General features: G+C 33.9%; 4 protein-coding genes across 12 annotated transcripts; 2 read left to right on the top strand and 2 right to left on the bottom strand.

Annotated features, from left to right (window-relative positions):
- Positions 1 to 1,068: 1,068 nt before the first annotated feature.
- LOC105567202 (tumor protein p53-inducible nuclear protein 2) lies at positions 1,069 to 9,450 on the top strand. Of its 2 annotated transcripts, none has more exons than XM_012021867.1 (4): positions 1,069 to 1,251; positions 5,049 to 5,217; positions 6,505 to 6,983; positions 7,576 to 9,450. In XM_012021867.1, the coding sequence occupies exons 2-4, from the start codon at positions 5,067 to 5,069 to the stop codon at positions 7,720 to 7,722; spliced, it is 777 nt and encodes a 258-aa protein (XP_011877257.1). In that variant the 5' UTR covers positions 1,069 to 1,251; positions 5,049 to 5,066; the 3' UTR covers positions 7,723 to 9,450. The 2 variants fall into 2 exon arrangements, with proteins under 2 accessions (XP_011877257.1, XP_011877258.1); XM_012021868.1 differs by lacking the exon at positions 1,069 to 1,251 and adding an exon at positions 1,591 to 1,681.
- Positions 9,451 to 10,064: 614 nt separating this feature from the next.
- LOC105567207 (importin subunit alpha) lies at positions 10,065 to 15,298 on the top strand. The gene is made up of 8 exons (XM_012021874.1): positions 10,065 to 10,738; positions 11,130 to 11,269; positions 11,487 to 11,800; positions 11,890 to 12,145; positions 13,126 to 13,264; positions 13,366 to 13,724; positions 13,825 to 14,157; positions 14,433 to 15,298. Exons 2-8 carry the CDS (start codon positions 11,204 to 11,206, stop codon positions 14,535 to 14,537), a joined length of 1,572 nt encoding a protein of 523 aa, XP_011877264.1. The 5' UTR covers positions 10,065 to 10,738; positions 11,130 to 11,203; the 3' UTR covers positions 14,538 to 15,298.
- Positions 15,299 to 16,058: 760 nt separating this feature from the next.
- On the bottom strand, positions 16,059 to 24,007 carry LOC105567208 (inositol polyphosphate 5-phosphatase OCRL-1). Of its 2 annotated transcripts, none has more exons than XM_012021877.1 (19): positions 23,663 to 24,007; positions 23,453 to 23,561; positions 23,100 to 23,280; positions 21,966 to 22,100; positions 21,758 to 21,870; positions 21,501 to 21,649; positions 21,234 to 21,407; positions 20,987 to 21,149; positions 20,498 to 20,676; positions 19,812 to 20,033; positions 19,568 to 19,703; positions 19,255 to 19,434; positions 19,022 to 19,118; positions 18,413 to 18,550; positions 17,825 to 17,922; positions 17,552 to 17,729; positions 17,268 to 17,395; positions 17,071 to 17,182; positions 16,059 to 16,635 (listed from the first exon to the last, which is right to left on the bottom strand). In XM_012021877.1, exons 2-19 carry the CDS (start codon positions 23,516 to 23,518, stop codon positions 16,475 to 16,477), a joined length of 2,610 nt encoding a protein of 869 aa, XP_011877267.1. In that variant the 5' UTR covers positions 23,519 to 23,561; positions 23,663 to 24,007; the 3' UTR covers positions 16,059 to 16,474. The 2 variants fall into 2 exon arrangements, with proteins under 2 accessions (XP_011877267.1, XP_011877266.1); XM_012021876.1 differs by having other exon boundaries at positions 23,453 to 23,565.
- A 929-nt stretch (positions 24,008 to 24,936) lies between these two features.
- Positions 24,937 to 27,098, bottom strand: LOC105567209 (vesicle transport protein SFT2B). Of its 7 annotated transcripts, XM_012021882.1 has the most exons (7): positions 26,996 to 27,098; positions 26,699 to 26,906; positions 25,848 to 25,865; positions 25,672 to 25,714; positions 25,545 to 25,603; positions 25,308 to 25,425; positions 24,937 to 25,237 (listed from the first exon to the last, which is right to left on the bottom strand). In XM_012021882.1, the coding sequence occupies exons 2-7, from the start codon at positions 26,768 to 26,770 to the stop codon at positions 25,146 to 25,148; spliced, it is 402 nt and encodes a 133-aa protein (XP_011877272.1). In that variant the 5' UTR covers positions 26,771 to 26,906; positions 26,996 to 27,098; the 3' UTR covers positions 24,937 to 25,145. The 7 variants fall into 7 exon arrangements, with proteins under 7 accessions (XP_011877272.1, XP_011877273.1, XP_011877268.1 ...); XM_012021883.1 differs by lacking the exon at positions 25,848 to 25,865; XM_012021878.1 differs by having other exon boundaries at positions 25,545 to 25,714.
- Between the last annotated feature and the right edge of the window lie 110 nt (positions 27,099 to 27,208).

Here is a 27,208-nt window from a genome sequence, read left to right on the forward strand (position 1 = left end):
ATGATTTGCGAGCAGTTTGAAAGTTTAAAATTGTCTCCTTGTAAAATGATTACTTTTCCAATTTCCGTTTCGCTTTTATGATTTTATTATAGTATATTTGTGAAATGCGATGTAGTTGTTTAATTATCGTAAAGAAAAGCATAGTATATGTTATGTCAAATCCATATTGCACGTATGTTATAAACGCGACAGTAACAGAAGTCATTTATAGAGATAAGAAGTAATCTATTTAAAGTTATCCACGGAAGAGAGTTGAATTTCTTTCGGTAACTATAATAACTCTCTTAGGATATGTGCTTTGAGTCATCGGCTAACTGAGAGACAGAGAGAGAGGTGAGATAAAAAGTTTTCCGCGAAAACAATTAATTACATCACAAGATAATTTCGCAATCTCCAAGAAACTGACGATTAAATTCAACACGGGAGCAGACACGAGATAGACTTGCCGAAATAATTTGAAAGAATTCATTAGAGGGACTTGAAGACCGTCGAAACGTTTGGCAAGATAATCGTGTCGGAAGTGTGAACACATTTACGTTTGACAAATGTAAAGTTCAACCGTCACTGTCACCGAATCCACTATCAATATAAAATAAACGCAGACACCGAGAAACGAGGCGAGAACGATGCTCGTCATTGATTCGAATCGCGAAACGATCGGGCACCCTCTAGGGGAAGAGAACGATTATTCTAACGTAACGTATCGACCCCACGCGGATCCATACTCAGCGGTGCCCCGAGTACACCTCCGCTAAATACGCCCCTGACGTCACTCAACGGGGCGCCCCACCACGCGCCGACGACATTGTCTCATTCCCTACGCTACGCGCTCGCCCTCGCCGACTCACCTCGCCCACCCCACTGCTCCGCGGGGATTCCCCCTCCGCCCCTCGCTCCCCCCGCGGTCCCGCCAGATCACCCTCTCGCCGTTCCCTCGCCGAGAAGCGGAGCCGACTCGAGTTTCCGCCTCACTCCGCCGCGCCGCGTCCAACGTCCAACTCCCTCGCACACGCCTCTCTCCTCCGCTGCCCCCGCGGAGAATCTTTCCCCTCCGTCCCGTCGTCCCCGTCACCGACCGCCGTTCACCCCCGCGCGACCTCTCGCCGTCGGACTCGTTGGGTCGCCTAGCTAGCCATCCAGCCAGCCAGCCAGCCAGCCAACCAGCCAGCCAGCCAGCCAGCCAGCCAACAGTCGAAATCAGCTGACGGCAAGCAGTTGCTACCACGGCTCCTCAAACGTGAAACCGTTCAGGCGAGTGGGTCTCTTTACTGTTCCACCGATTCTTTGTCCCTTTCTGCCCCCCCCCCTCTCTTCTTACGTCGTTGCAACGTTAAGCGTCGCTTTCTCCACACTCGTGTTGACGACGGCATCTCGGAGCTGATACACTACGCTTGACACGACTGACGAAAACGTCGCGGCGGGACGACGATTCCTCCATGGTCGTCGCCTCGACCTGTACAACCGTTCTCGCACGCGCATTTGTCACGGTGTTACCGGTGATTGATTGACCGATTACCAGTCATTGAGGCGCCGAGTGACGCGCGCGCTTCGAGGATTTCGTAGGGGAAAAAAGAGCTGTCGGATCTGTAAGACTGTATAAGACGAGTTCTGATAAAAGTGATTCTTCCTGTGGCTGCACGGTGGCTCGTTCATCAAAGCCTACTACTATTGCAGTGTTAAGGTGCGAGAAAGTGAGGGGGAAATTTGGGGAAGAATGGAAAACGGGGTCTTCACACCCGAAAGCAAGTGAAGCACCAGCGAGACGGCCTGACGGCGAATTTATTTATTTTGTCGTATCGCATAATGATCGCTGCTGCTGCGCGACGATGCGACACGCGTGCGTGTTTTTAGTCGTTTACGACTAAATGAACATTTGAAACGCGAGTGATGGACTGGAGTGCAGCGAGGCGATTACGAAAGTGTTTCCAAATTTGTTATAAGATATTAACATCGGCTTCGCGCAATTGTCTGTTCTGACCCCACGAAAGTATCTGTGCGAGGAAAACGACAAAGCTCCGAGAAGGAAAAATTATTCCGCGACAAACGGTTTGTCGGAGGAACGTTCTCTTAATTTCTATCAAGCGAGTCAATTAGGGCAATTTGCAAAGGGGGAAGGATATCGTTTTGAAACGTACGATTGTCGGATCTCGTCGTTTTATCGTGCACCGTAATTTCCACGAGGTTCTGGAAAGTTTGAGAAAGACAACAATATCTCTTTCGAAATGTCACGTTGAGTTTTTTTTTTGTATTTTACCATCCGTCTTTGGGCCGCTATTTCCGACGTTTGTTAGCTACTGACCGAACGTTAACTCTTTAGAAAGATCGGATGCATTTTAATCTCCTGCAATTCTAGCATTGCTAGTCGGGGAATAGTTTCGAGCTCAGAATGATGTAAGTCATTCAGCCAATTGTGGAATAAGCCAGGATGATGTCATGACAAAGATAAATTATGCAATCTGTAATTCCGCCGTCTCTGACAGCCATACATCGACGTAGTTATCATAAAAGTCGGTAATTACGATCGTTAAGGAAATGCGATTTGTAATGCCATGGTGTACATGGGAAATTAGAGTTGTCACTGCGTTCAATCGTGAATTCGGCAAACTTATATCTACGCTCAAATTTATTTTTAATCCAATTTACATTTTTCAACTTCTCTTGCGCTTCGTCTGGTTGTTTTCATGGTTTTTTTTTAGTTCTTTGAACATACACTGAAAAAAAAATCTGGTAGATTCAACCAGTCGTCTGCTAGAAAATGGACGAATCAGAATTCCTCTAGGATTTACCAGAATTCCTCTAGGATTTACCAGAATTCCTCTAGGATTTGCCAGAATTCCTTTAGGATTTACCATGAAAGATTTTTTCATGGTTTTCATTTCATAACCAGAAGTTTGACTTCACTACAAATCTGGTAAATCCTAAAGGGAATTCTGATTCGTCCATTTTCTAACAGACGACCGGTTGAATCTACCAGATTTTTTTTCAGTGTATGGATTAGTACACTAGAATATCACGAGCGTAATTTATTCCTGTTTGAACTTGCAATCAATCTGAAAACAGTCGTACCGAGCGTAAAAAGTAGTAACTGAAATAAGAAAGAAATGAGAATAAAGCTGTTAATTAATACAAGTAAAAAGTAGTAACTGAAAAAAAGAGAAATAAGAATGAAGCCGTTGTTAATACAAGTTGTTAAACATTTGTCACATTATAATGCTTGAAGCAATTCCATTTCGTCGTAATGATTTTTCGTATATCCTAGAAATCAAACCGCGAATTACAAGCGAAAAGAAGGGGTCTTTTTATACACTAAACGGAATATATGTAAATTTATTTAAAATGTGAGACACATTGCCGAATATATTAAGATAATAACATTTCAAGTGACCAATGATCACGTTTATATTGCTAGAATATGAAAGCTTCGTTAAAAATTTTGGCGTTCTTTCGTAGGAAGTGAACGAGGAGACCACGACCTTGAGCTTGAAGTAATTTTGCTTTCCTCTAGGTAAAAGAGTCCTTTCCCCAAGAAATTTTCTTCGATTTAAAAGAAGCTGTTCGTTGAAATAAAAAATACAACGCGAATTGTATCGATTAAAAGCTGTTATTTGTGTAAATGCGTAAATATATCAGTGAGTTGCCGGTCAAAAATTTGAGAAACCACACAAAGAATCAAAGTATTTAAATGAAACATTACTTAAAAATGCCTTAGGCACTCAATATTTTCTCTTAATTTGAAAGTAAATATGTATTATATTTATTAGTCATATAATTAATATAGCATTGCATAATTTCGAAGAAATGGACTACAGTAAATAAACATAAAGCTTTTATCCAAAACTTTGTATTACTTTAGAAATGGGCGAATTTTCCGTCTTTGAAGAAACAGATTAATAAGATCAATAAATAAAATAATTAAACGTAAGTGTGGCTGTTTTGATTAAAAAGTGTCTAATATTTTCCATTTTATTATAAAACAATGAACATATATAAAAATACGTAAAATTATAATACATATATATTTGATTTCATCTCGTATAATAGACATTTCAATATATGCGTGCGCGTGTGCGTGCGCGTGTGTGTGCACATCGTGCACATGTATGCGTATACGCGCGCGAGAACAATAGAGACAAAGATAAAAGCAGAGTAAAGTTGAGTGAAGTCGGAAGTCAATAAAGCAGGGGTTCAAGAATCCATTTTAGAGTCGAGAAGTCACAAACTTTTGGCCGACATGTACGTACAATGACGTACATTACAGATCGCGCAAGCTTTAACGAACTAAATCTGATGGAGTTGTGAGAATTTGTATTATAGATATTGGCTACTCGAATAGAAGGACATTAGGATTAAAAAAGAAAGATTTATATATATTTGTCAATTCAGATACTTATAGTTATACAGTTGGCGCGTGATTATCGCCAGGAAAATTACTCGTTGAGAGAGAACTCTCCGCTCTTTTAGCCAGAGAGAAGCATATTCGAGATCAAGGTCGTCATGATCGCCTCACTCACTCGCCCACGTAAACTCGTCGAGATTATACAACAGTATACGAATGTATGCGTGTGCGTAAGTATGTGTGTGCTCGCGCGCACGAGAAAAAGAGAGACAAAGACAGAAGCAGAGTAAAGTTAAATTAAGTCAAAGTGCAGGGATCCAGGAATCCATCTTAGAATCGAGTAATCTCAATATCTAAGAATGTAAATCGGGAGTAAATTACGTAGCAATCGCATCTTTGAATCGAGCGTCGTTGAAAAATATTAATCGATAAAGTAATTTCTCAATGATAAGTGATAAACGTCAACTTTAACTATAAATAAATTTTAGATTATTGGTTTGATAATTAAATATCGAATAAATATACTTAATCTACAACATACTTAAATTCCAATTTTTTAAATACTTTTAGTCGGTTTATGCAGGAGCCACCTTAATTAAAAATACAAATTATTTTCTTATATAATATACGTATATATACATATTATATCTTTCCAAACTTACTTCGCATTAAATTTCTAATTTATTTATTTGCGATTTTCTATATGTTACAGACATTGGACGATAACAGAATGTTGGGCAACTTTGTCGGTTACTTGTTCGGAAGTAACTACTCTGGCACGCAAGATTCGCTTGAGGAAGATCCTCGAACTCGGGGGATAATGCGGAGATTCAGGCAAGTGGAAGTCGAGGACGATGAATGGATCCTCATTGACCGAACTGGTACATAATCTATCGTTTATTTAGTAATTTATTTGTAACTATGTACGAAGGGAAGAGAGAAACCTAGACGGAATAGAGAACAAGAGAACAACTGCATAGTACGACTAAATTTTACCTATAATTATTAAATTAAATATATTATATTATAATGCATTATATTACACTGATATACATTAAATTTATTACATAAGGATCTGGATTATTTGAGAATTTGAAATAATAATCACGAATGATAAAAATATAATCAGGATTACTTCTTCAACATGTAAACAGTCTATTGTTAATTTAGAAAATGTCTTTTATGAGAGATTTTCTTCATTGTAATAGGATGAGACACTTGATGTGATGATATTTAAAATAATTGTATTTTTACTTTATACGAAATTTACTTAATGATTATTGGACAACTACAAAATATTTTCTTATATTAGTAGTGTCAAGTATAAACAAATATGGTGTTGTTGTATATAATATTATACTTCCAGTTACCTGTTACACGATATATCTCGTGGTTTTTATACATAATGAAAATTATAAGTCAGTTTATATTGTATCAATTAAGTAATTTTTAATGGATGTTACATAAAATAATTTTTTTGTTAAGACATTACATATATATTCTCAATCTCTTCAAAATGCTCAATTCTTTCAATTCTTATACAGTATATACATTAAAACACATTCGACACATTAAAGTGAATAAGTGAACGAAGACTGATGAGAGCGTAAATGAGTTAGGAAATGCCAGTTGTCGATCAAAGTTGATTTTTCGCAGCAAATTCACACAATATATCTATTGTGTGTGAATATTAGTATACTTATTTCAAAAATAGCACCTAGTCTGCGCGTCGATTTTTTATCGGTCGTAAAACACAATTCTATTTGTTGGAACAGTAAATTCATGTACTTTAATCGATAAACTATTTAATCTTTTATACTAATATGCATCCTGTTGACAATTACTGTAAAGAATTGGGAAAAATATTCAGCCAGGATTCGAACCTGGATATCTGTACCTGGTCCTCTCTCAATCCGTGACGGGTGTCTTCTTTTTTAATTCGATCACCGAGGCATGTGGGGATATTGTCACAATAACCGAACTTGTATACACCTTCAATATATTAATTCAACATTCTTCTCTTTTGTGTTTTACTACTTTTTGTTTCAGGTGTTATTCTTGAATTTCTGTTCCCACTTTAGTACCTTTGTGTTTTAATTTTTAAACTTTATACCATGCCAATTATTTCAGGAGATTATGTCATTGCGTTCACCTTGTTTTCCTTTCAGTTGAGGGTACGCTGGAGGAGCCGTGGTATGAAATGCCACCCGCAGTGTTCACGCAAGAAGGGCCCGTAAAAGTGACAACCTCGCCCATGGAAAATTTGCTGATAGAACATCCTAGCATGTCCGTCTATTCTGTCGTGTCAGGGATGACCTCTCCCCCCGTTGCACCGGACACTCCACCTCCCTCACCGGACGGATGGACAGAGAGTCAAAAGAATGTTACTGTCTTATATAATGCTGATGTTCTTCAAGAAATCCCCGCGGCACCGCCAGCTGATTTCTCGTCCTCCACGTCCACATTGTGCACCATGTCCACATCTTTAGATAGCAGTTCAGACCGAAGTAACATTGATGAACTCTCGCGCAGAGTTGTCGCAGAATTGCAAGCCATCTATAGCGACAAACTACCTGCGTCTGATAGCAATAACAACCGAGCTAGAATCGGAAATCAACTTCGTTCTGCTCAGGAACGAGCTCAAGAGGTAAGAATTTCCTAAATTCTCAAGTGTTGAAGTAGGTTTTTATACACAAGAGAGCAAATATTGATGTGAGAGAACAAGGATTGATGATATCCCAAATGTATCGCAAAAACGGACAATTAAAAAAGGTTTTTATTGTTATAAATCTATCGCATTTTTTACATTCTTAGTATGTACTATATATGGTCCATTTTTTCACAAGTTTAAGAGTTTTTAAAGGAGGATGTAAAGTCGTCCATTTTTGCCCTCAGTTGGCAAGTGAAATTTGCATGTGTTTTTGTCATTTTTAAGCTGCAGAATCACGTGGTGCAATCAGTTTTCCATAAACATAAAAGGAACATACGTAAAAATGTGAAAGAAGTGCAAGGGATGATTTTGCAGCTTGAAAACTATTAAAAACATGCAAATTTTACTTGCCAGCTGAGGACAAAAATTGACGACTTTTATACATCCTTCTTTTAGAGATTTAAACTACTTACGTGAAACGTGCAAATGTTGAAGTCGCGGAATAACGTAATTGCTTATTCTTTTTGTTTCTAAATTTTCACAAAACTTATGGAATATTTTTAAATATTTGTCCCTTCTGTCTTTACAGGTGCTAAAGAAGCGCACGACTCAGAACCTGAAGAAAGCCCGTCTAGAAAGAAACAATAAAGCACGCCAGACAAAAGGCAAGCGACTTCGTCGCCAAGACCGTTTACGTGTTCGTCACAGTGGCGCTAATAACAATCGAAAATGCTAGTCATCTGATCTCAGGCCAAAATGTACTTAAGCTTCTTCCTAAAATGACCAACGCTACGATAAATAGTTACTTGGTAAAATTTCGTTGCAATGATGAAAATAGCGATATATTTATAAGAATTGTGTAAGTCCAGTAAGCACATGTTAGCGTGTTAGCAATGCTAGCAGTTTGCCAATAGATTCGAGCGACAAATCAGCATCGAGGTCATGGTCTGTCAACAGATCGCCAGTAAAACCAGAGTAGAAATTGTGATTTCGCGAACCATTTAAATAAAATGTATTATTTAAATAACTCAAGTGCTACATTTTATTTCTGTTTGGTTTTGACATGCCATCGTTCTATTAAATTAGCACATTCTGTCCTTAGAAACAGAAAGAAACAAACATGAAAGTAGCAACTGGCATTCTGTCGACGAAATCTATAGCTGATACTTTGTATAATTTATTTTCGATAGATACTTGAGAAATTTATTCATTACAAGAAAGAACGTATGGCTCTAGACACCTTCAAGCAGGAGTTTGATAATTGCTATATTTTGTATCAAATATAGTACCAATAGTTAAACAATATTGGCAAGCAGAACTTATTAATAGACAAAATGATTGATTACAGTGATTGCACTATTCGACGAAAAGTAACTTCTTTCAAACATCAAATTGAGAGGAATTGTTTTTTAAACGCTTAATATGAACAACCTTAATTGCAAATTTCTCAAAAGTATGGCATGTGATGGAGCAATTTGGTAAACGCGATTATATTATATATTGCTTGAGAACTACGGGAAATGATTTTTGTTCTCCTGTATTGTTTAGTGTTGGAACAATTCATGGTTGTAATAATTCAAACCAATGCTAAATAATTTTAATGAGATAATTTTAATGTTTTCTGTAAATTATGAAAATAAAACATAAGCAAGTTTCAATTAATCTAGTTCTATGAGTTAAGCTAATAGACATTAAAGTCGAAAACAATCTACTTTTTGCTCGAAGGTCTCTAGTTCTGTTTTAACTCATAAAATAAGGATTTTATCATTAATTTATAATCGGAATATTTATTATTAAATATCTCACGACACACGTTAAAAACGTTTTTTAAAACTGACTTTCCGAACTGAAATATGTTTGTTAATTGTTAATACCAATGTTATATATTGCATTATACATATAATAAACAGAATATCCCCTGTCTAAAGAGAAAAACAGACAGATATCTTGAAAATAAATTAATTTTGCGTGAAAACAGCTTATATAAAAATCGTTTAGTTTTGCGAAAAACATTTTATGGATTTAATAGTATTAATTTATGACATATTTCGTTTTAGCATTCTATTTATATTATATAGATCTATTATAAAAACGAGTAATTTTAGAACCTCGTAATCTCTTTTTATACACAAAAAAACATACTCATAAGATGTGTATCCCAAAATCAAATATTTTTATATAAGCTGTTTTAATGCAAATAAATTTCTTAAAGATATTTTTCTGTTTCCATTAAAACACAATGCACGTACGCGCGGATATACACACACTATATGCATGCACACGTTCCCCATACAGAGTGTGTATGTGCGTGTGTCTGTGTGCGTGTGTGTGTGTTTCTGTGAGTGTGTGCGTATTACATTTATACATATTAATTATTTATATAAATAAAAACGATGTATGTGTAAAAGAAAATTGAATCACTTATAAGGTGTGACAACTCGCAATAAATTGCTAATCAGAGCAATGGTTTCGATTTGTTCATTACTCCGTTTAATACAACCCAGATAGCACACTGAATTCACAAAGTATTCTTTAAGTTTTCTTTTTTTCTGAATTGTAATTCTTTAGGAATTCGTAGAAGAATACAATAAGAGTGACAGAGGAAGTTACATGCACCATAAATCGTTTTCCTGACAACTTCTTAAAGTATTCATCTCGAATTCAATAAATGTAAACTTTATGAATTCAAGGGGAATAGTGTTAGAACAAAGAGGATTACAAAATATTTACCCAACGTATGCACACATCTAATATGCAGTAACATTACACCATTATTATAATTTCTCACTCGACAGTGAGATACTCTCAGCCGAAGCTCGTTGGCAATCGGATGATTGCTTCCGTTTCGGTTCTCGTCGTTCGATTCTTTCTTTTTCACAATAGAACTATTGCAACAAAATTAATTGCACATAACGTTACGCACACAAAATATTGCACGAGGTAACACGCTGCACAAGAACGTCCGGATGGCGGTTATCCCAGTGAGAAATGATTCGTCGATCGACGTCGAATCGACACCGTCGAATTGACGTCGATTCGACATCATTTCGACGTCGATCGACGAATCATTTCTCACTGGGCTATCCGGACGTTCTTGTGCAGCGTGTTACCACGTACGTGCAATATTTTGTGTGCGTAACGTTATGTGCAATTAATTTTGTGTAGCGGATTGTGTAACTGGGTAGCGGATACTCGCGCATGACAAATAATTCCTCATAAATTCTTAAAGTATTCACAGTACTGAATGGCGAAGTATTCATTATAATGAACTGCAGAAGAATACCTCAAGACGAACTGATTGAGACTAATTCTTCGAGAATTCTTCAGATATTCATTTTTCTAATTCTGTATATGTTTTCTTTAAAATGAATTCTCTGTGAACTTGTGTTCATCTTTGTGCTATCTGGGAAGTTACTTGCGCATGAATGCATTTTCTTCGGAGTTTAAAACGAAATGTCACCCGTCGCTTTAACACACAATGTGTATGCGTGCGTGTGCGTATGTGCCCAGTCAAGAAAATGCTAGCGGACTTGATTAGAAACCCATGCCAAAACCATTAGCCGTCGGGCGCGTAGCTTGGTGCGCGGCGCGAGAGCCACATCCCCACTCCTAACCCCACCACCGCTGTAGCAATGTGGTAAACGCTCTCGCACCATGCGTTCTTGCTTCTCTGCCGACTCTGCCTGGCATCAGTGGTTGGGCCGTTGGGGCGCAATATATGTGAACGTACACGGAGGAATCTGCGGTTTGAGGTAATTATTGTTGCCAACTAATTGATATTACGCCTAAAACAGATTTATACCGACGTCATAGAAATGAAATTGCCGAGTTTTAGACTTTTTCCGTTTACTTTTTCGTTAGAAATATTGAATACGTGTTTGCGCGTAACTGTTTCGGAAGGTTAACAATTGATAATAAAGTGAAGAAAAGCGTCGCGTGACCATCGCGTTTTCATGTTTTAATCGTGTTATAATAATGCCCGAGTTTTCTTGGAATAAAAATGAATTTGAATTTCGATAAGGTTATCTAACGGACGCGTTCCCTTGTACTCGTTTGTAGTTTATTTCTCGCATATTCCGCGTGATTTTTATCGATACTTTTTCGATGCGAATCGAATTTTTACTTATCCTGGCGTTTACGCAGGAGAAGCCTAAAGTGAGATCGAGAAAATCCGAGACAGTACAGAAAGGCGTTCGTTCGAATACAACATCGACACAATGCCTTCCCGAGACAATCCTAGCCAAGGACGCATGGCAAATTTCAAATTTAATAACAAACACGAAGTAAGTGTAATCGAGTTATTTTCTCATTTATGTTATTTAAATGGAGCATTCGCAGCAGCCAATATTTCTGTTTTAATCTTATTTTATGATATGCAAGATGCACTTTGTATATCTAGTGTGCTTTATGTTGATCTTCCGTATAATTTATTAAACAGAATAATATATTAGATGCTTCACTTATTTTGTATAGATTGCTACATGTATGTGTGTATTTTAGGAGGCACGAAGAAGAAGAACCACGCTATCGGTGGAGTTACGGAAAGCCAAGAAAGATGATCAGTTGTCGAAACGTCGCAATCTCGATCCGCAACAAGAACTGGACTTATCGGACCAAGCTGCCTCCTCGCCCACGTCCGTTCTCTCTACAAACGAGATTGTGAAACACATAAACTCGTCAGACGAGTCGTCGCAGTTGCTGGCGATTCAGACCTGCAGAAAATTATTAAGTCGAGAGAAGAACCCACCTATAAATGATATGATAGAAGGCGGCATAGTACCGCGCTGTATCCAACTCTTGGACAGCGAACACAAGTACGTTTATGCATAAAAGCCGAAGAAATTGTCGATTAATTTTTTTTTATATATCTGTAAGTGACATTTTCGCTATTGCTTCTGTCTAGTATCCAATTGCAATTTGAAGTAGCTTGGGTGTTGACCAACATAGCTTCTGGTACGTCCGAGCAAACGCAGATTGTAGTGAAACATGGAGCGGTACCGAAGTTAATAAATCTGCTTAAGTCTGTGTCGCCTATTGTCGCCGAGCAGGCAGTGTGGACCTTGGGAAACATAGCCGGGGACGGTCCGTATGCGCGTGATATTGTTCTCGCGCATGATGCTCTGCCTATTCTGCTCGATTTAATTAAACCGGATACCCCAGTAAGTAACGATGTATTTAACAACTGTCTTCTGGCTACGATAAGTGGGACTCGGTCGCTATAATGAATGTCACGAGTGAATAGAGAGATGCCATTTTCAACTGGGCTGGATCTTTGAGTATAGCCTAATATTTTTTGTGTAAATTTATATTTTTCCATTCAGCGTATTGCGCACCGATTATTTGTCAATCTTGAAACAGGCTCGAGGAGATGGTACATTCACATGATTAAATCGACAATCTTTTGGCTACATTCGTCTTGCTTGCTTTCACGTTGCCGGTGTAGACACTCGGAAACATTTTTCAATTCCATTCATCTAGAACATAATTTGCAAGCCAAATGGCAATTGGACAAAAGCTTTTTTAAAGCGACTGATTTTAACAATAGCTGCGTGAACAGTAGTTGATATTGGCAATAAGTGAGAATTTTACACAAATATTTATCTTAATTGTGAGAAAATGATGATATCTAATTGTCGATAAAAAACCTGTTTAGACATTAATATACTTAACACATTCGCCACTAAATGTATTTTACTTGATGGTTTTCTTCATGATAATTGAATTATTTTCTACGAAAAAGGACAATACAATTTTTAATTTATAATATACAAATTGCACAAAAGTAACACGTAACGTATTTATTTGATTATCGCCCCGTGATGGCTGCCAATGACCGACAAAGCGTAAATAAGAAGCTCAATGTCAGACTGTCTTTGCATTGAAATAAAATATTTCTTATTCTTGAGGCCTTTCCCTCTCTTTTTGTTCTTGGTCTATTAGCATCAGAATTAAGAATATTTGACTTTGTTGAAAATGCTTACGTTTTCATTGCATTACGTTCTTTTAAGAAACCCAACATGAGCTAATAATGACGTGTTTGCTGGTAACGTCATCTTTTTTCGAAAGTGCATTTAAACTATGCTTTTGTCCAATAAGGAGACAACATTCCAACGTTTTCTAATAATAATGAAATATGTAGATATCATTCGTGCGCAACATCGTATGGACCTTATCTAATTTGTGTCGAAATAAAAATCCACCTCCGGCGTTTGAATATATCAAACCTGCTCTACCAATATTTAATCGTCTGCTTAGCTATACGGATCACGATGTGCTTGGTAAGATATTAACGTTTTTTTTTGCAATCGTGGTTATTGCTACTTTATATATTACATAATTTATTTTGAATCTGAAATATTTGTACTGCTATTTGTTCTAGCTGATACCTGCTGGGCGCTTTCTTACATTACCGATGGATCCAACGACAAAATACAAGCGGTATTGGACACTGGCATTATACCGCAACTCGTACAGTTACTGGCGTGCCAGGAAGGAACTATTCTTACTCCAGCATTGCGTACAGTTGGAAATATAGTGACGGGTGACGATGCTCAAACGGATGCTGTGATTCTCGCGGGAGGATTGACGCATCTTGTTACCTTATTGCGGTATCATCGCGTTAATATTGTGAAGGAAGCTGCTTGGGCAATCAGTAACGTTATGGCTGGTAACACGAGCCAGATCCAAAGTGCGATAAGCGCTGGCCTGTTACCACCGTTGATAGAAGTACTTCAGTTTGTAAGTACATTTATGCACACGTGCAAGAATCAATGAAAGATTTGTTTCAAATTTTTCCCAGAAAAATAATTTCGTAGCTAAATACATCCATATATTTTAGGGAGACTATAAGGCACAAAAGGAAGCTGCATGGGCTATAACTAACATGACAACAGGAGGAACGATTCAACATTTAACTCAATTAGTGGGAGCGGGCGTATTGCCACCTTTTTGTAATTTATTGGAGACAAAGGACTGGAATGTGATCATTATTGTCTTAGATGGTCTAACTAATATCTTAAATGCTGCAGAAAGAATAGATCAGGTGGAAAAAGTTGCTATTATGATTGAAGAAGCTGGAGGATTAGATAAAATAGAAGCTCTTCAACATCATCAGAATGAGCAAGTTTACCAGAAATCCATGGCAATACTCGATGCATTTTTCTCTCAAGAGGTTTGTGTACATTTATCTTCATATTCATCAAATAAAAGACTATATATACGTAGTCTTAATCTAAATAAGACTATATATATAGTCTTTAACAAAGACAAAAACTATGTTTTTGCAAATAGTTTTATATTTTATCTAAATAGGCTAATATTATGATTTTCATAAACAAAATTATAATTTTATTTATGCTACATTGAACGGTGGTAACCGTATTATTAACTCAATAAAGAAACTTGTATTCCTCTTTCGATATATGTATAAGACGTTAATTTTTGTAGGATGAAGAAGAAGCGAGCCTTACTTCTAAAGTTAATGAGAATGCTGATGGACAAATTGAATTTAATGTGACGGAGGATCCGCCGATAGATAAATTTAATTTTTGAATACATACATCTTTGAATTTGAACTGAAGTACTATGAATCAAAGAATTTATACGAGACTTGATTATAGGTTTATTTATAATGATAACTGCCTACAATAAAAATTTTAATGATTAAATCAGCCGACTAAGTGTCAACAATATTTGTGTGACAAATAAAAATAAAAAGCAACAATCTATTATTCAATTGTAAACGATGATCCCATTTTTTTATATATATTATAAAAATTAAATTATAAAGTGCTAAGCACAATAATTTTATTTTGATAATTGAGTCTCGTATCTTTCGTATGTTTCTAAATACACGTGAACTTGCATTATTACATTAATTTCAAGAAAGAAGCTTTTGATAGTGATCATGTAAATTCTAAAAGTTACTGCAAAATTTTCCAAATTTATTTAGTTATACATATTTACATTACATTGTTAAATCTCGTAACTGATAAATGTATTTTGTAATAGGAATAATCAAATACAGCTTTCTTTGTACTACTATTGTTGGAAGAAAGAAAATGAGACCGGAACATGTTTTATTCTTTCTTTTTTTAAATGCAGAATATAATTAATGTATTAAGTCACAAGTTTTCCTTTATATTCTTACTATATTATTTAATCATTTCTTTATAGTGTGTTATTTAAGGTCGTTATTTTAAAAAATCGGTTTCGATAATTAATAAGAATCAATGATCACGATTAATAATGGTGATGTATTACGCGATGTGCTATGTATTATAAATTTTCTATATAAAAAGACAGTATTATTTATTCCTTTGTGATTTTCTTTTTTAATAAAATGTTGATTACTGTTCTTGCAGATTTTACGGTATTTTATCATCGCGGAAACCTAAAAAGCTTCCGTTAGAAAGATTGGTAAAAACAATGTCAAGTTTAAGATTTAATTTATCTTTTAATTGATATATTTATAGGTTTATTCATGCCGGACCTTAACTGGTCGAAAATGATCTTTTTACAAGAGGTAAAAAATGCCAGATACATTAATGAAAAAAAAAGATATTTTTGTACAAAAATTATATATACATATAATAAATTTAAACAAAGTTTTAACGAGAGAAATATTACAGTTAGAAAGTATTTTTATCATTTAAGTAATGAATAACTAATTAACGTAATCTAATGTAATGTAAATGTAATAAATTATTCATAACATACATAACATGATTGTTGCATAATTCATACTGATAATTTTCAGTAATCGTTATGTACTAATGGTCTTTGCATTTTATGTTAAAATCAAATGTTTATTCTTATATAATTTCTCAAGTTCTGATAATATATGTATATCCAGATGCAAGAATTCTCGTAATATAAATATTTCAATTTATTATTAATTATATTATTGAGTACATGTTTTTTGTACCAAAAGAAAAATTGATACAATTTTATTTACGGTTTAGGTTTGTATCTTTTTTAAAGAAAACATATTTATATGTAGATCTTGTCACTTCACCATAATTGCGACATTTGTCTGAAAAAATTTCATTGAAGAAATAAATGAAGACAATATTATGTACAAGATTTAATAATTATTCATATTTTTCGAAGCTATATGATATTTTCTTAAAACTACATTTACATAGTATAAACTTATTTATCTATTGAACAGCCTATTAGGGAAATTAGTATAAAAGTTTCATCAATTAAACAATTTCTAATGGCGTGTATTTAATAAATATTTTAAATAATTAATATAATCATACAAAATTTCATTAACCATCTATATGATAGGTATTCACTGAATTATATCTACGCAGCTTTCAAAATAATGCTTTGTGGTGAATAAAAAGCATACATCTTGATATTATCATAAAAAGAGTGATATAGTAATTGTAGTAAGACTAATTTAATTTTTTTTTCTATTAAAGATAAAAGTGAAAAATTCGTGGTGTTGTTAGCGCGTCTTCAAATGTTCAAATTGCTCATTATCGACCCAATATAAAATCACTTTGATCATTGACCAAAAAGTGATAAACAAACGCAGCTTTCTTTTTGTCAAAGGTAATTTGAGTTGCACGACTTCTTTGATGTCGATCGTCCCGGCTTCTTGGCGGATCTCTTAAAAATATTGATCCAAACAAGGTCGCTGCACACATAAATAATGTAATGTTTTTAAAGTACCTTGGTTAATGCCAATGTGTGACAGAAGAATAAATTAACTCTTTGAGAACAGGAATTGTCTAAGACACTAACTTATGGGAGACCATTTCTAGAAGTTTTTGAGCACTAAATTTTATTCTGTGTTAAGGGGATTCCACAAGTGTTTTAAATATGACATTGTTCTACTGTGTGGTACACACTATGTCCTGGTATTATTTTGTCCATAAAAACCATTAAAAAGATTTAATTACAAACTTGATGGATTCAATGGCAGTCCGAATTGTAAAAAATTTTAATTACACTTGATTTTGAAGTTTTTGGGGTTGTTGAATTTCAAAGCAAAACTACTTGGTATTGTTCTCACCTGTTCTCAGAAGGTTAAGAGCAAGAAATGAGTGTGATATGAATAAAAAAAATTTACCAAGCGTCTTAGCGTCGAGTTCGTTATCCTGTGTATGACTTAACAACTCTTGCAAAAACGAGCTGATATAGAGAAAGACTGTTCTTCTAGTTTCTGGTAGTTGCATTACGATCTGTAAATGAGAAAAATATAATCTGAATTTAAATGTATAAAAAAAATATGATATATAATAAAAACCAATTTCCAATTTGAGTTACTTGTTTGCATTGTAAATAATTGGTTGCCGCAGATAGACAAACATTATGTAGATTATATGGTATCAAGGGTTCAGCAGTAGATTCTAAGAGCAGTAATAGTGCTTCTGCTACTGAATGTACACCACCAGCTGTATGTAACAAGAAACATTACTGTCAAGGAACAATATGTAATTAATATATGTATTACTATGTGTATAAATAACACACATATACACATATATATTACATGCGTGTGTGCGTGCGTGCATATATGTATTGTACTTTTTAAACTATCAAAAGGATACGCATTGGATCTTGACTGCATTTATCTAGCCAATCGCGAATAGCTACTATCTCACTATGAAGACCTGGCGTTTCGAAAAGCCCTGGGGTTTTAAGACCATGTCGATATAGCCTGTCTACTAAATGCCATATCTCTTTTGGTACCGGATATGGTTCTTGCGTGAGATTTTTATTATTCTCCTGCATTTTAAATCAAATTTAAGATGCAGATTAGATTGCTGAGAGAAACTTTTAGAATAATAAAATTTTATACCTATCAATTTTTAGATATTTACCAATTCCATTAGTCGTCCAACAGGGATTTCCCTTATTGGAACTGATATGTGAACTAGTGCTTCCACAGAAGAGCCAAAACAACTCCTCTCATAAGTGCCTGAAAAAAAAGAGTCATTAATTCGTATAATTATTTCCACACTAGCAAAGCTGTAAAGATAAATAAGCCATAGTTCTATTATCTATTATTATTTCCAGATAGCCAGTACGAGCACGAATTGCTTTCATCTATGTTGTCTATTGTGCTGTTGTTTTCTAGCATTTGATGTCGGAAATGATACATTTGCATGATCCAAACATTATGCCATTATGTGCTTGGTCAGATGTAATAGATATAACATGTTTATATCTGTTAGAAAATTGAAAATAATGTATGCTAACTCTTTGTTAACAATATGCCCATTTGATGGGTTCTCTCTTTAGCTGTGCACTTAACTATGATAATATGTTAACATTATGCTAGCTGTACTTAAATCAAACATTGAATTCGTATTCCTAGCGAAGAGCTAGAGCAGTTGCTGGTATTTTATTACCGTACATTGCTTGAGCATACTGGCTATCTGGGTTATTATTACAAGCATATAATATACCTGTTACAGTAATGAAAATATCTTTGCCTCCCTCAAGATGCAATACTAAAATATCATATAACTTGTCTTCACCGGAATTTAATTTACATGCAGTTTTCTTGTCTATGTACACTTCTAGTTTAATGTCGCATTTTTCACCTAGACGTAAGAAAAAATACATAATTATAAATATATTAACATAGAAACAGATATTTAAAGCTTCCGGATACTTGTTATAGCCATGTTGCAATACAACATCAGAAGTAAAAAATGACACGCTGAGAATTCTCGTGTGCCATTTTAAAATAAAAAAATATTTTTAAAAATCAAAAACTTCTTTTTTTTGTTGAAAACGATCTTTTCCCTTATATAGTTGTAAAATAAATGTGATACGAAGCTTAATATGATGCCTGACCTTAAGAGAAAAGATAATTGTTAAGGGAAAAAGATAGTTTTATAAATGTGTTACATTGAACTAAAGTGTTTTTCATCCAAATACTTTCTTATTTAAAAATGACATGTAAGAATTCTCAGCGTGTCATTTCTCGCCTCTGATGTCACATCTCAACAAGACTATGGCGAGTATCCAGGAACCTTAACAAATACGTATGAAAAAATATAAATGTATACCTGGCTTTATGAAGCCTGTATAAGGCTCTATATGCAACCAATCCTTGCAGTAGCTTGTATCATCTAACTTCTTTATAAATTCAAATTGCACTGGTACCTAATTTGTAAAATATAAAAGATAAAAGATTATATGTTATATAAAATAAGATAAAAAGATTATATTTTCTCCTTTTTCCTCTCTTTGTGTGTAAACATATCATAACTTGGCATGAATTAAATAATTTATTCTTTACCTGGCCTGTGTTAGCGATAATAAGCTCCTTACTACTAGGCTCGAGAAATCTTAAAATGTCAAAAATAATATCTGTAGTGTCAACCATCACTTGAGGTAAAAATTCATTCTCCAATTTATCTAGTTTTTTCATAACTTCCTCGTGGATTTTACGATACTTAGCCGTATCTATAATTCGTATCTGTTTTGGAAAATTATGTGATAAAAAATGTGGAATAATATATGTTATTTCTTTTAAGTGAAAATATATAATTAATAAAACAGAATAAGAAATATCTATATATATTCCCTCTCTCGTACATTTTCGTACTTACCTGAGAATCAAAACTTGCGCTGACCGGCTTGTGATCAGATATTTTTAGTTCTGAATAACTTTTATAGTTAACTGATTTAATCATATCTCCCTTCCACAATACTCGATCACACCAAGCTGGAGCTCTGCATTTCTCACTATATATCGTCGAATGTGAATATAAAAATTATATAAAAATATGATATTAAATTTTACTTGATAAATGTAGGTTGCATTTTGGAAATTTAATATAATTTTCAGGATACCTTGAATCCCAGTTGTCGGTACCTGGATCATATTTGTATGTGGGTTTAAAGTCGATCTCAGCCTCCTGAAATCCTTGAAATACACGTCCTGCCTTGCGTTGGTGTCCAAGTTGGTCCAATGCTAGGACGGGGCCGTAATTGCCCTCTGAAATGTACTGCTTAGCTGCTGCGGCATCCATATCCGTTATCCGATAATTTAAATCTCCCAGCCAATAAATCTGACTATACATATATACATATGTACATATTCAATACATACATACATGTTTCAGAAATAAATGGCCAAACATTAATAGCACTTATATTTACAGTAAAAATATAAAAGTCATATAAATACGAGTCCAAAAACGCTTCTCTACTAGATTAAAATTTGTGAGTTTGTGAAATATGATACAACTTAATACAAATATTTTACTAAAGAAATTGTTGAAAGTGTACAGAATTCTTTCTATCAATCTATCTATCGATGTAATTATTATTAAAAAAACTTTTTATCAATAAAATCAATAATATTTGTAGCTCGGAGGAAAGAGACAGATGTGAAACAAAGCACCTAACTTTAAAAAATATAAAATGTTTACACCACAGTGTACCCGTTTGCACCGCGTTTCGTTTCGTTTGTACTCAAAGGGTATCTATGATAAATACTAATAAACAGTGTAATGTATCATAGAAATTTTACTTACTCATGATCTTTGAAACTTTTAGGTGGCACATATTTTGTAAAAGATAATCTCGCACAAATATCAGCATAATCCTGGTTGCGTCGTTCAAATTCCTCGCAATGTGCAGCTAAATGAGCGTTAACAAAGCAAATGGATGTATTATGAATGCAGCAACTCACTGCAACACCACCTTTATTGCCCTACAAGAATTTACAGATGTTAAAATGTAAGATTAACAATTAGCCGTCTGTTAGAATTATATATTATGTTGATGTAGATATTATTGTATATAATAAGTAATTCATAATAAAATAATTCATTGAAACTATGCCAACAGATTTTAACTTTGTAAAACACTTAATTTTATTGCTAATTACATGCACTAAAGGCACAAGTACCTTGATATACGATTATAGAGTAAGCAAGTCAAATAACTGAAAGGTAGAGGACCTTCCTGTAGAACCAGAAAAAGAAAGAAAATTGGTAAAGTTTTGAGTTTTAGATACTCACCAACTTTCCCATAATTCCTGTTCCTACTGTGTCAGTACATACATTCTCGATAAATGGCACATGAGTCTCGAGCGCATATACCAACAGCATTATGCCTACTAATCTAACAAGAGCGACTTGTGTATAAATCCCTCCAGGATGAAGTGAATTGACTATAATTTGCCTATTAACAAAAGTTTTACGTTACACAATGTCATAACTCTGTACTAACATTTTTTTTTTTTCAGATTCGACACAAATGACACACCTCCATTCTTCTTCTTTGGGAGTTTCGTGAAATAGAAATGCTTCTTTGCTCAAATCTAATTCTTGGAATCCAATAGCATATATATCTGGTGGCATTTCATCCATGCTTAACCACTGATCTAATTTAATGCCATTTGGGGATTGTCCATTTACATTCCACGTGCAAGTAAGTATACTATAATTATTAATAATAATCATGTCACATGAACGATCGTGATAATGAAATAAAAAGATTTGGGATGCACAGTAATAATGTTGAACAACAAACCGAAATGTTTTACTGTATGTATAATCATCTTCTTTACAGGCCATTTGATATCGTACTACTGATTCTCTTGCTGCTACTGGCGATCTACCCATATACGAGGCGATACTTTGTCTTGGTATTGCCAACTCTTGATTCTCTAAATTGAGCAACTGTAAAAGGTAAACTTTTACTAAAACAAGTTTTGTCACTCCTACTTTGTTTTCATAACATTTATTATTATTACTACTACTATTGTACTTAATACTTATATAACTTACAGAATCGACAGCATCCTGCATCTCTTTACCACTGGTAGTTAAGTTTCTTGTACTTTTTGTTAGCTTTTCGATCCATGAAAATTCTGCCGCTGGACTCTTAGCCGTCTGATACACTAAAATCATAATTATTTTTTTTAAACGTCTTCTATAAATATCACCTACTTCTATATGAAAATTACACATGTATCGAATGCATATGCGCACGTACCTTCTATCGCTCGGAATATTTCTGATACTAAGGAACTGGTTGCTTCTCCAAGTTTCATTTCAAATATCAAACGAAGTTTCCTCGATGTAATATTCATGTATATATCAAGGCCATCTTGTGCTTCTCCATTAGTATCTTTAGTTAAAAAAAACAAAGGAACAAATTTCTGATTAAAGAATGTTTATTCAGAGATACTTATTTGAAAGAAACAAACTGCAATAAGCTGTAGTTTTCAATTTAGTATTATTAAATACACGTGTAATAGAGAACACACTTTTATATAGAAAAATATATTACTCGAGTTAAAAATTGCAACCTTAAAATTAAATAATTGTAATTTGTGTGGAAAACTATATAATGTAAGTATTTTTAAACCTTCAAATTTAATTATTGCAAAACTGCTGAAATTAATAATTTGAACAATTTTTTTCCCTTACATATAATATATGCAGAATGTAATGTATAAATAATTACGTATCAATAATCATATATAAAAAAATATGAAACCAATAATTGAATACTTTCTATTCTCGTTTCTATTGTTAGGACATTTTCTATGTCAACTTATATTAGAAGTATGCTTCTTCAGTTTATATGTCACGTAATATCCTGTAGTCGTACAACTATATAGTTTTTAAATTAATATATATGATTATAATTAGTAATTAATATACATATACAGTAAAACTTTGATTTAATGGCTCATAATATAAAATTTCGGATGTAACGCATAAATAAAAATATCTATCGTGTACACTTCACATTGCATTTATTTTGGGTAAACTCAATTTACCTCGATATAACATGCAGGCTGTGTACGGAGCGTTTCTGTGATTTTAAGTTTTAAATCTTTACTTATTAAGTAATTTTACAATTCAAAATGGCATTAAGTGATAAAAAAATGAAAATATGTAAACTAACATGTAAATATGGCATCAAAATTAGAGCCAATTGAAAATTTTACAATACTGTATTAAACTGTATTAAAATATAAATGTTCAAATTAGAAAAATATAACGATGTTAAAAAAATGGCCTCCTTCGACTTAATGGATGTTCTTTCCATTAATCAGTCAGTTAAATCAAGGTTTTACTGTATAGAATATATAATACACAGAAAAGTCTTGAAAGATACCTATACTACATTTAAAATCCTGATCAATAGGCAATATTCCTTCCAGAGTAAGATCGCTGTATACCTGCGGCGGCGTTCTTGAAGTTAGAAAGATTGCTAAAGCATGGGTTGTACCTTTGTAAATGAGAGCAATATATCTTGAAGATTGTATCCAGCCTTGTATTAATGATGCTTCTGTAGCCTGAGATTAATATAGTTAAGGCATTGCAAAAATATATGTTATTCGCGATATCGAGTCGCAATACAGTAAAGTGATTTATAATTCAACATATCTAAAGCCTTCAATCAATAGTAAATTGTTGTCGATCGAAATGACGGTGTATCTATTGTTCATTGAGTTGAGAAAAGGATACAGTTACAACGGTCTCGCCCGACACAAATTTCGATTGCACTATCGCTAATGGCTCGGATGTTGACATCTCGCTTGTTCACCACGTACAAGTAGTCAGTTAAAACTTCTAACTATCTGAAATATTGCAGAATTTGTATATATTCGCTTCACTTTGTGTGCCATATAAACTATACAACATAATAAAAATAAACAGTCGCTTTTGACAACTTACCTCCGAAACTTCGTAATATCACGCAAAGCAAACGAGAACTGTGTATGTGTATTACGTGCTTCGCGGTCGATATGCACATGGATATCATAGATATGAAACACATAGATTGCGTACTTCGATCAACCGTTGTATTTAATGAAAAAGAAAGGAAGCAAGAGTCATTCTATCTTTGTTGTTTACTAGATGTTGAGAAAAAGATAGAATTTAATCATATGTACTCCCATAGCTCCTATATTGCTAATCACATATCTTCTCAACAAGCAGTGTGTTCACTGTCGATGTACGCGACGTACGCGACGTCCATTAGGCAAGTCTAGCTCAGTCTAGCCAAATAATCGTCACGCTCAGCTGTCAGCGCATGCGCACTTATGACCAAAGCCTCGTCCACATAGAAGTCGCAAAGTCGTAGTCGTAAGAATAGTCGACTGTGATTGGTCAATTTCGTCAGACACATAAGAATTGTCCAATCATAGTTGACTATTCTTACGACTACGAAGTTACAACTTCTATGTAAACGAGGCTTAATGGACCAATCACGGTCAAGTATGAGTAGAATACGCGACTGTGGCTGCAGTCAAGTTGTCGCTTCAAATACTTCCAAGCACTCTTTTTCTCCTTTCTTTCGGCAAAGATAGAAAGAGAAGAGAAATACTTGGGAGCATCCTTCCACCCAGAAAGGAAAAGGATCAACATATAGTTGCGACTTCTGACTAACAATAAGGACTAACGACTCATTGTAGACCGAGCCTTAATGCGGGGTCTACGATGAAAGTCTCAGACGGAATAATAATTGTACCTTTTAAATCATATTTTTACTGTTTTGTTTAAGTGTACACATGGAAGAATTCCTGATATCTTGTTTTCATTATATGTATAAATATGTAGCTTTAAGTAATCTTTTTGTTTTAGTGTCTTGCTTTAACTTTTTAACAAGAAAATGAATTATAGATTTAAATACAATTATTTATTAAATTTTAATGGGTTTGCAAAAGATAATATTCAATGACATAAAGTAAAATTGTAAGTATAGTGTGTATATGCGTTTAACAACTTTAGAATGTCTATTAAAGTCTCAAACAATAAATGCTGAAGATACAACGATATAAAATCTATTATTATTTTGCATTACATGTTTATAATAAGAATTCATACACACACACACACACGTATAAACGTATATTATTGTATATATATATACATATGTGTGCGTGCGTGTGTGTGAATTCTTATTATACGTACAAAGTGATATATCAGTTGTTATATACAGTACTTTAGCTGTTATGTAAAATATATTGTACATTAAAATTAATATAAATTCTCATACACATAGAGAAGAGTATAAACAATTAACTAGTACAAAATGACTCGAACATCACAAAACCAAAAAACTGAAATAATACATTGTATAATAAATTTTGATGAGAAAAAAGAAAAATAAGTGCTTCATTACGTAATACAGGACTCTACTGTCTTTTTGACAGCATCACGAGCATATGGTATGTATGATAGGGAATACCATGTCATAGCTAGCGACTGAATAATTATAAATAGAAGAGCTAGACCAGGATTGTGCAACTGAAAATAGAAAAGAATATATTAATTACTATAAAGGGTATAGTAATAACAAAAAATATTAAGTACTTACATGCAAAGCTGCAAACAATGTTAAAGCAATAGAGACCAATACTAATATAGTTGCAATTAGTCTTGTTGCCGCAAACATCTTCTTCAATTGATTCAGTGGACCCATCAAAAAACAAGTACTGAAACATACAAAAATATATATGTATTATATATTTCATATATATTAAATCTTTTATAGTTTTATTAAAATATTATATAATGTAATATATATATATTTGTTTCTAATTAAAACCTTTACCTGGCTAAAGAGATAATGTTTCCTAAAGTATAAAATACAGCAAATACAGCAAGACCTTTCTGTAAGAACAAGGCAAAAGATCCAAGGAATGAGCATAGTATGCCTACGATGAAACAAATTGCAAAACCTTTTATCCTGGTAGACCAACTTAACGTTGATTGATCCATGACCTGTTAATGAAAAAATATATTGAGTATTCCTTGTGAGACAACTGAAATTGTATATATTAAATATATAAAATTACACATAATACTGATATTATAAGTATGTGGAACATATCTTAAATGTTCTTTAATAATTTACCATAAAATCGGCATCAACCTTCCATTGTCGACCACGTGTGAGCATTAATTAAAGCAATTACTTTAGTTTACAGATGAAATGAGATTGTTATAATACATGAAAGATTGTTACACAAGGTAGGGTTACCAAATCTTGCAGCGCAATAAAAATACTTTCTAGAGAAAATGCAAATAGATGTAAGAGACCAAAAAATTGAAATTTTCCAATGTAAAATGTACTCGTGTATATTACTCTATTATAACATATCAATAATATTTTTCCTTCATACTTCTTTTCCATATTTTCTTTATCTAAAATACATATTTATTTACTGCACTGCTCTCGTAACCTTAACCTGGACAACAAGCAAAAGAAATGTAAGGAAAATATATTCATAAAACCATATTTTTTCCAATGTATCAAGTTTAACAAGTATTCATCATTATATAAAATTTCTATTACAACAGAGTTTAATCATTTTGCACAATTACAATCAACATTCTGTTTTGTTAATTCCATCGTACGATGCCTTGCAATTAAACCAAACACTTTTTTCTAAATTCTGAGTATTTGTATTGTTTATTGCTAGCAAATATCTCTACATTATTTTGTATGTACTGATTATTCATGTAAATTAGAATTTTATTGCATTACTGTTTCTTTATTGGTAACTACTTAACTAACGTGCACTTAACTAACACAGTATAAAAAGTAATGTAATTCATTGCAAGTAGAGAGGACGGAAGATAGAAAACCACATTGTGGAATATGCTCTCGTAAGATAAAATATTTGGTAACCATAAAGCAAATAACTAATCATTCATATGTACATTACATTATAATTTGTAAAACGGATTGTTAAACGTAATTACCTGGGTAATAATACCGCTTTCTTCATCGCATCGTTCATTGCCATTAAGGGCTCTCCGAAGTTTATCCATCATTTAAGGAAAAACGAGTAAGTAAATTAATTGAACAGAGCTTCACTGAATCATCAAATATGTGAGGTTATTAACTGGAACGAAGTATTTTCACTCCACATTCATGTTTTAGTTCATGCCCGTTTGGTAAATGCAGAAACTGTCGAAAAAAAAATTTTTTTGTAAACATGATTTTTCATACATTTGCGATCAAACTTATATGAATTTCTCACATATGCGTTGTCTTACCTATCAATAGCATCAGAACTGTACTATATAGCAGCACTACATGCACCTGTCACACCGAAAGTCAGGTACGTAATACTAGGGCTCGCCGCTACATCGCGCATGCGGTACAACCAAAACTCGCATTTAACATTGGTTCAAGCATGCTATATAAAGAGTAAGAAATTGTTTTACCTTATCGCTTCTCGGCTCTCTGAGCTAAGATCAAAGTGTAGT

This window comes from Vollenhovia emeryi, unplaced genomic scaffold (genome assembly GCF_000949405.1).
Source record: "Vollenhovia emeryi isolate VEMERY1.0 unplaced genomic scaffold, V.emery_V1.0 DF939140.1, whole genome shotgun sequence".
NCBI lineage: Eukaryota > Metazoa > Arthropoda > Insecta > Hymenoptera > Formicidae > Vollenhovia > Vollenhovia emeryi.

Excerpts from the sequence above, each read along its gene's own strand:
- LOC105567202 (XM_012021867.1), top strand. The coding sequence starts at position 5,067 with ATGTTGGGCAACTTTGTCGGTTACTTGTTCGGAAGTAACTACTCTGGC. Across the intron at positions 5,218-6,504 it reads GATCCTCATTGACCGAACTG|TTGAGGGTACGCTGGAGGAG; the intron begins GTACATAATCTA and ends TTTTCCTTTCAG. Across the intron at positions 6,984-7,575 it reads CTCAGGAACGAGCTCAAGAG|GTGCTAAAGAAGCGCACGAC; the intron begins GTAAGAATTTCC and ends CTGTCTTTACAG.
- LOC105567207 (XM_012021874.1), top strand. The coding sequence starts at position 11,204 with ATGCCTTCCCGAGACAATCCTAGCCAAGGACGCATGGCAAATTTCAAA. Across the intron at positions 12,146-13,125 it reads TAATTAAACCGGATACCCCA|ATATCATTCGTGCGCAACAT; the intron begins GTAAGTAACGAT and ends TGAAATATGTAG. Across the intron at positions 13,725-13,824 it reads TGATAGAAGTACTTCAGTTT|GGAGACTATAAGGCACAAAA; the intron begins GTAAGTACATTT and ends CATATATTTTAG.
- LOC105567208 (XM_012021877.1), bottom strand. The coding sequence starts at position 23,518 with ATGTCAACATCCGAGCCATTAGCGATAGTGCAATCGAAATTTGTGTCG. Across the intron at positions 20,677-20,986 it reads CAGGAATTATGGGAAAGTTG|GGCAATAAAGGTGGTGTTGC; the intron begins GTGAGTATCTAA and ends AAATTCTTGTAG. Across the intron at positions 17,396-17,551 it reads ATGCAGTCAAGATCCAATGC|CTGGTGGTGTACATTCAGTA; the intron begins GTATCCTTTTGA and ends TGTTACATACAG.
- LOC105567209 (XM_012021878.1), bottom strand. The coding sequence starts at position 26,770 with ATGATGGATAAACTTCGGAGAGCCCTTAATGGCAATGAACGATGCGAT. Across the intron at positions 25,426-25,544 it reads AACATTATCTCTTTAGCCAG|TACTTGTTTTTTGATGGGTC; the intron begins GTAAAGGTTTTA and ends TGTATGTTTCAG. Across the intron at positions 25,238-25,307 it reads CATTGTTTGCAGCTTTGCAT|TTGCACAATCCTGGTCTAGC; the intron begins GTAAGTACTTAA and ends TTCTATTTTCAG.